General features: G+C 51.7%; 1 protein-coding gene across 1 annotated transcript in view; it reads left to right on the top strand.

The window, feature by feature from the left end:
* LOC108802652 (macrophage-stimulating protein receptor-like) overlaps nucleotides 1-7,116 on the top strand; it is a 19,001-nt gene extending 11,885 nt beyond the window's left edge. Inside the window, exon 2 of the mRNA XM_018574510.1 lies at nucleotides 6,176-7,116. Coding sequence (XP_018430012.1) covers nucleotides 6,277-7,116 — 840 coding nt within the window. The 5' untranslated portion in view covers nucleotides 6,176-6,276. The remainder of the gene's footprint in view (nucleotides 1-6,175) is intronic.
* Nucleotides 7,117-7,343: the final 227 nt, after the last annotated feature.

Raw genomic sequence — 7,343 nt, 5'->3', positions numbered from 1 at the left:
TTGTACATAGAACAATATCGGACCTCTGAAAAGTACAAGCATGCATATGTACTCAGTACTTGGTTTGGGCCCCTTTTGCAGCACTTACTGCATTTACTTTTGCATGATATTCTAATTATTCGAGTTTCACCTGTGTGTGTGTGTGTGTGTGTGTGTGTGTGTGTGTGTGTGTGTGTATATATTATATACAATACAATTGTTCCACATAAAAAACAATGAATGTCCATGGGCTGGTGCCATTATGTCTTGTTACATGAGGATATACTGTAGCGTACTCCAAACCTCTCATGAATGTATATGTGTACAGATGTATTGATATGCTGAGCGTTCCTCTACGCATTTCACCGTTTGTGGCTTCCTTAGGCGTAAGGCAGCTTCCTGGAATGTTATGAACCTAAATAATCAATAATAAAGTCGTTACATTGTAGCACTGACTGCTGACACATGGAAACGTTTACACTTCGAGTCTTGCTGTGGACCGGCTTCAATGGAATGACCAGAGAATCCACAACCCCCAGCCGCCATGTTTTAGTGTTTGTAGCGGATACGACTCCAGGTCGGGAAACATGTCGGTACATTTCACGTTGCTCAATGTCAGACTCGGCCGCCGTTCAGGTGAAAAATCCGGAATATTCCTGTAATCTGGAAGGATACAAAGGATGATGAGTGTTATAGTACAGTGAGATCTGGGGGACATGTCAAAGCTGCCCACACACAAGCAATCATTCCGCATCTATGGCCGGTCTTTACCCAGAGACATTCTGTAACATGAATTTATTTTTCTCCACATGGAGGCAGAATAAAGGAAGAGTTGTTGCCCATAGCAACCACTTTCAGTTTGAAAGTAATTCCCGAATTTGCAATAGTATGAAAGGAACGTGCATTATTGCTATGGGCAACATCTCAGCTTGTCTCTGAGCATCTCCTCTAGCATGTCTGCAGTCTCTGGCCATCTCCTGTACTATGTCTGCAGTCTCTGACCATCTCCTGTAGCATGTCTGCAGTCTCTGACCATCTCCTGTAGTATGTCTGCAGTCTCTGACCGTCTCCTGTGATAAGCCAGCAGTCTCTGACGATAACATTGTATTGAATATTGTGTGTGACCCTTGATGATGGTAGAGGCCTCCATATTTAGTACATTGACTTTCACTGCTCTAGAAGTATCTCGTATCTGGGCTCCTCTGCGCAGTGCTGGCTCCGGCTCAGTGTTGTTGTGGTTTTTGTGGAAGGCTGTGATTAGTGTTGGGACTGCGCCCAGGTTGTTCGCTCGGCGGTGGCACCTCTGTGTATACTTCTCTCTCCGCTAGTTGGAAATGTTGACATTTGTTATTAAACCCACCATGAGGGAAACCAGCATGACGCAGCCTTCTGTCCAAGGAACTACAAGTCCCATGGCAGCCACTTCCTGGGAGATGGTCAGCAATGAGTGAAGCTGGCACCGGTGCAGAGCCGTAGTCGGGAACAAACCGGGTCCTGAGCAGGCGGGCAGCGAGGTACAGAATGGGCAGACAGAGGTGGGGTCAGGAGCCGGCCGGATCCCGATCAGGCGGGCAGCGAGGTACAGAATGGGCAGACAGAGGTGGGGTCAGGAGCCGGCCGGATCCCGATCAGGCGGGCAGCGAGGTACAGAATGGGCAGACAGAGGCGGGGTCAGGAGCAGGCCGGGTCGGTAATGTGCAGTGTAGAATCGGTAAGCAGAAGGAAGGTCCGTATAAAGCCGAGGTCAGGGGCAGGCAGCAATCAGAACAACCCGGGTCCCGATCAGGAAACACAGGAAGCTCGGCACTAGCTGAAGAACTCTCAGCAAGGAAAAGGTGCAGAGCTCCTCCTTAAAAAGGCCGTCTGGCACCAATGTTCAAATGGGTGCGTGTGCACGTGGAGTAGTGCGTGCACATTTGCTCGCATGCTCACAAGTGCTTGCAATCCTTCCGCTGGAATGGCTCACATGAGTGTGCGCATGTGCATGAAAATGTGCAGAGCCCAGGCTGGATTATGGTCTCCTCTGGGACCCGGGCTGGATCGTGGCCTCCTCTGGGGGCCTGGGCTGGATCGTGGCCTCCTCTGGGGGCCTGGGCTGGATCGTGGCCTCCTCTGGGGGCCTGGGCTGGATCGTGGCCTCCTCTGGGGGCCTGGATTAATTAGAGTGTCCTCTGGGGATCAAACACTAATCATAACATAGACCAATAGATAAGAACCTCCCACTCTCAGCCTGATTTCTGGTGTACAGAGGGTTTGGGGAAGAGAACTAGTAATATACAGTATAGTAGTCTGCATTGTTCTGCACTGCGTCGCCTTCAGAGTGATGTCCACATGGAAGTGGCATTGGAGAGAAGTGATGGTGAGCCCGGCGTGGGGACATTTTGCCCACAGCCATCACGGAGATCTGATCTCCCGGATTTGTACATGTCTTCCCAGAATCGGCTCCATTTCGGAGCACCTGACACCAATGCGAAGCACGGGGCGGAATCGGGAAAATTCCTGAAAACGTGAAGTTTTTGTAAAAGTGCCAAGAATGTCGTTTTATCTGCCGCCCGATTGTGGGGCGCCCCGGCCCTCCTTTGACCCGGTCACACTGTATATATGATTTGCAGAGCAGTAAACACTTTGTAACCTTTCCAGAATGATGACACGCAGCGTCCTGTCCGCCCGCGCTGCCTCATTCACCGCTGGAAACGCGCCGTCCCATTCACATGCAAGGAAAAATTCAGATTCTTGTCCTTGCCGGGCTCTGGCAGGAATCGGAGAGTCATTACGTCAGGATGACCATGTTTGTCCTGACATGTTCACGCGTTTCCCATCCGAACACCCAACATAAGCTGATACTTCTCTGTCTGGTGTGTTTGGCCTGTACGCAGAGTGAATGAAAACATGACGGGGACAAACATGGATCCATACCGGACAGAAAGGTTACGGAGGAGCAGACCTGATGGGTCACGTGTCCTCTTCTTCTCCGATCATTCTTCTATGTATGCAGGGCCCAATTTCCCACAAGGCCAACCGAGGCCCAGCCGCAGGGCAGCAGGGAGTGGAGGGGCGGCAGGGAGTATAGGGGCGGCAGGGAGTATAGGGGCGGCAGGGAGTGGAGGTATGTTTGATATTTTGCACAACACGAACCCGGTGACATCATAATACAACACAGGACCCAGGATAGTGACATAATTTCTGTGTAATGCAGCTCAGGGCCCTCCGATATAGCCATAACACAGCAAGGGGCCCTAGGATGTCTCTTTAACACAGTACAGGGCCCCTAGGATGTCCCTTTAACACAGTACAGGGCCCTAGGATGTCACTGTAACACAGCACAGGGCCCCTAGGATGTCCCTTTAACACAGCACAGGACCCCTAGGATGTCACTGGACCACAGCACAGTGCCCCTAGGATGTCACTGTAACACAGCACAGGGCCCCTATGATGTCACTGTAACACAGCACAGGGCCCCTAGGATGTCACTGTAACACAGCACAGGGCCCTAGGATGTCACTGTAACACAGCACAGGGCCCCTAGGATGTCACTGTAACACAGCACAGGGCCCCTAGGATGTCACTGTAACACAGCACAGGGCCCAGGTATAGCGCCACACTGCAGTTACCAAGGATGACACTATGGGTATGATTTATGAATCATCTGGCCAGCCATACACTAGGAGATTCACATTTATATGACATTCCCGCCAATACATAGGAGCCGAGGAGCATAGGCAATTCTTCTGCTCCTTGGTTCCATCTAGTGGCGGGAATGCCATGCAAACGGAGCAAGGTTTTTTTTTGCTATGCTCCTCGGCTCTATCTAGCGGCAGGAATGCTGTGCAAACTCATTCATCCATTGATGTCTGGGCGGATAATTTATAAATCATCCTTTTAAGAATCAGATAAAAGCCAGACTTCCGCTGTACTGTCTCTCTGGAGTGTCCAAAAGAAAACCCTTAGTCATTTATAAAATATTTATTTGTGATTGTGAGCCTATGATAAAAAGCGAGATGGAAAGAATCAGCTCAGCTTGTACCCAAAGGAAAAACAAAACAAAACTGATCCAAGGCCATTTTATGTTTCCCATTTAATACAAGGTGCACCCATGACATTGGTTTTGCAGGGCACCCTGGATTTTCTATGGCGAGGTCACGGCAGAAGCTTGTCCTTCTTATGTCTGAAACTCCATATGGATCCACTCCAAATATATGAATAAAATGGCAGACGTGTCTGATAAGCCTGAGTGTAGCTATACATGGCAACTAATCTCAGGATCTGATTCCAGTCCGTTCTGGTTCAATTATTCAGCTTCTCCCCCAAACTTCATAATCCTTCCCTGGCAGACATGGCGCCTTGTCCTCTGCCAGTGCCGGGCAGGATTTCTGGCAGAACATATTATCTGGAGATGACCTGCGGGCATGCTGGGTGTGGTTGCAGCATATTCTGTAATGTTTCGTATTCCAGTCTTACAGCTCTTTCTAGGGCCCCATTGTGCCTGTGACTCCCCATTGTGCCTGTGACTCCCCATTGTGCCTGTGACTCCCCATTGTGCCTGTGACTCCCCATTGTGCCTGTGACTCCCCATTGTCCCTGTGACTCCCCATCAATGCATCCATGGACACTGATCTCTTCCACACCGCATGTAATAGTATCACGATGGGTGCTGGTGATGAGTGCTATCACTGGGAGATAGAAGGGAGGTCTTGCCCCATTGGGAATGCCTTAAGCTGCCCGCACACTCAGGGCCGGTGCTGCCACTAGGCAAACTAGGCAGCCGCCTAGGGCGCAGCCTCGAACACTCAACCCCCCCACGACGCCCCCTCCCTGTCTATTTAAAATTGCAAACACCAATGGCAGGCTGGCTATTGTACCCGCCCACTGAGCAGAGGAGCGGAACTGGGAGACAACTTTCTTTCTCAGGTCCACTCATCTGCTCAGTGGGCGGGGTTTCAATAGCCAGCCTGCTATTGGCTATTTCAAATTTAAAATAGCCAACAACAGTCTGGCTTTTGCTCTCGGCTGCTTACATTCACCTGTCACTTGCGGAAGCTAGCCGGCAGAAGAACGGTGCAACGTGGGGGGATTGGGGGTTGCGACACGGGAGAGGGGGCTGGGGGGTGCAAGTAGCTGGTCTTGCCTTGGGCCTTGCATACACTGGAAGATTTTCTTATGAAAACCTCGTCGGAACATTCGAAAATGTCATCACCTGACAGATTGTTTGTTTGATTTTAACATTGTCAGGAAGCAGGGGGTGTTGCCCCTGCTCGGGGGCCACGGGCACGGCGCAGGGCACGGGTTTCCCCTCAGCTTGGCAGAACTCCTGGTGCCCTGGTTGCGGGTACGCATGCTCGAGTCGCACGGCGCCTGCGCATGCGCGGTACGCAGGCTGCGCGAGCATCCCCGGGGGCACGTGTGTAGCACTCCTGCTCCATTAGGCATCAGGTGTGAGCCTTGCTGGGGGAGGTTCCCTGTACACACCTTCCATCTCTCTCGCCTGCCATTGGTTCTCGAGGAAGGAAGCCTCCTGGTTGCCTCGGCGACCGGGGGGTGGTCCTAACTCCCCTGGCTATAAAAACCTGGCCTGAGCTCTGGCTTATTGCTGAGTTATTCCACCTCATGGTGTGACATACGAAGCTCCCCTCCTATGTGCCTTGTTGCCTGTTGCCTGTTGCCTGTTGCCTGTTGCCTGTTTCCTGAACCCTCTGCTGACCTCCCGTGTACCGACCTTGGACCGCCTATCGTTTCTGACCCTCTGCTGCCTGCCTCGACCTCGGATTACCCTCAACTACCTCTTTGGATTGCCCCCTGGTTACCTTGCCTTTGGACCCTTCCGGCTGCTTCCTGCCAGCGGGTTCCCTCTGTGCTGCTCGCCCATGGACGCACCTGATAAACATTCAGTTTTGGGAGTTTCCTGAATGAAAGCCGCACTCACCGTTAGAATTTCATTCACTTGAGGAAAATTTTCCATCTCAGTCCTCCAATTATATTTTTCATAGTTACAGTTAAAACCAATTTTGTCAATTTGACCTCATTAACTATTAGAAAACGGAGCAAACATCTGAAAACAAATGTTGTCAAAGAAAGTTCTTCCGGCGTGTGGCCGGCTTTGGTCCTGGGAAGGCTGTGGGGCTGTAAATGGGTTTTGGGTGAGCCAAGTCTTGTGCAATGGCCGCCACATGGGCTAACCTTGTCCTCCTCCTCATTTCAGGTGCTGTAATATGGATTCCCTGTGCCTGTCAGTCTGTCCTCCACCAAGGTGAACTCTGACCCCCCACGTGTGTCGTCATCCTCCACCTCCTCCGCCCCAGTATGTGGCGTCTATCCCGGCTTCTTCTTCTACTCTTCCTTGTGAGAGACTGCTCAACATCAACATGGCAGAACCCCAACAGACCCTTCATGTCTTTAGATCCCAACGTCCACTACAACCTCTCCACCTTCACCGCGCCCGACGCCATCCAGAACCTGGCCTCCAAGAAGGGGCCTTTGCTCTTCATTGCCACCACCAACCACCTCTATGTGCTCAGTGCCTCCGACCTTCATGTCTTGCAGGATCTGATTACTGGTCCCACCAACAGCTCCGAGTGTGACCTGTGCTCAAAATGTGATATGGGCAGTGCCCGCCCGGCCCAGGCTGAAGACACGGACAGCAAAGTCTTGGTGTTGGATCCGGTCGAAGACCTTTTGTACAGTTGCGGTTCTTCTCTTCGCGGAGTTTGTTTCCTGCATGAATTTGACAACTATGAAATCTTGTATTCCTCTTTCCTGTTCCGTGCCGCTTCCAACTCTCCTTCCTTGTGCCCGGACTGTATCGCCAGCCCCCTCGGCACAGTGGTTACCCCTCACGTTCACTTGAGGTCTGTCCTTTTCTATGTGGCCTCGACGGTGGATTCTAACGTGGCGGGGAGCTACGGTACCACGTCGGTGTCCATCAGGCGAATGCTGACCTCCCAGGATGGCTTTGCGGCGGACTTCCACTCTCTGACCGTTCTTCCTCTGTACATGAACACATACCCCATCCATTACGTGTACACTTTCAGTACGGACAAATATGTCTTCTTCTTGACGGTGCAGCCGGAGAGCGGGCATTCCAAAAACTACCACAGCAGGTTGGTGCGTCTGAGCGCAACAGAGCAGGAGATGAAGAGGTGAGAGCACAATCTTATGTCTAGGTGGAAGATTATTCATTTAATACCCCGGGGGCTACTATGGCAGGTAAATGGCAACAAGGGGTGCGGCACGCACCCGGGTGGCACCATTGGAGGGGTGACACCAAAATGACTGGCAGTCATTTTGGTGTCACCCCCCTCTAAAAAGTCGGGCACTCGGTCAAGGACCGAGAGCCCGACAGTGTCAGGAGAGAGGAGGGGACCCGGCGG

Source organism: Nanorana parkeri, unplaced genomic scaffold, assembly GCF_000935625.1.
Source record: "Nanorana parkeri isolate BGI_ZX_2015 unplaced genomic scaffold, ASM93562v1 scaffold3010, whole genome shotgun sequence".
Classification (NCBI taxonomy): Eukaryota; Metazoa; Chordata; class Amphibia; order Anura; family Dicroglossidae; genus Nanorana; species Nanorana parkeri.
The sequence above is the reverse complement of the archived record's forward strand: the minus strand, read 5'-3'. Positions and strand labels throughout refer to the sequence as shown.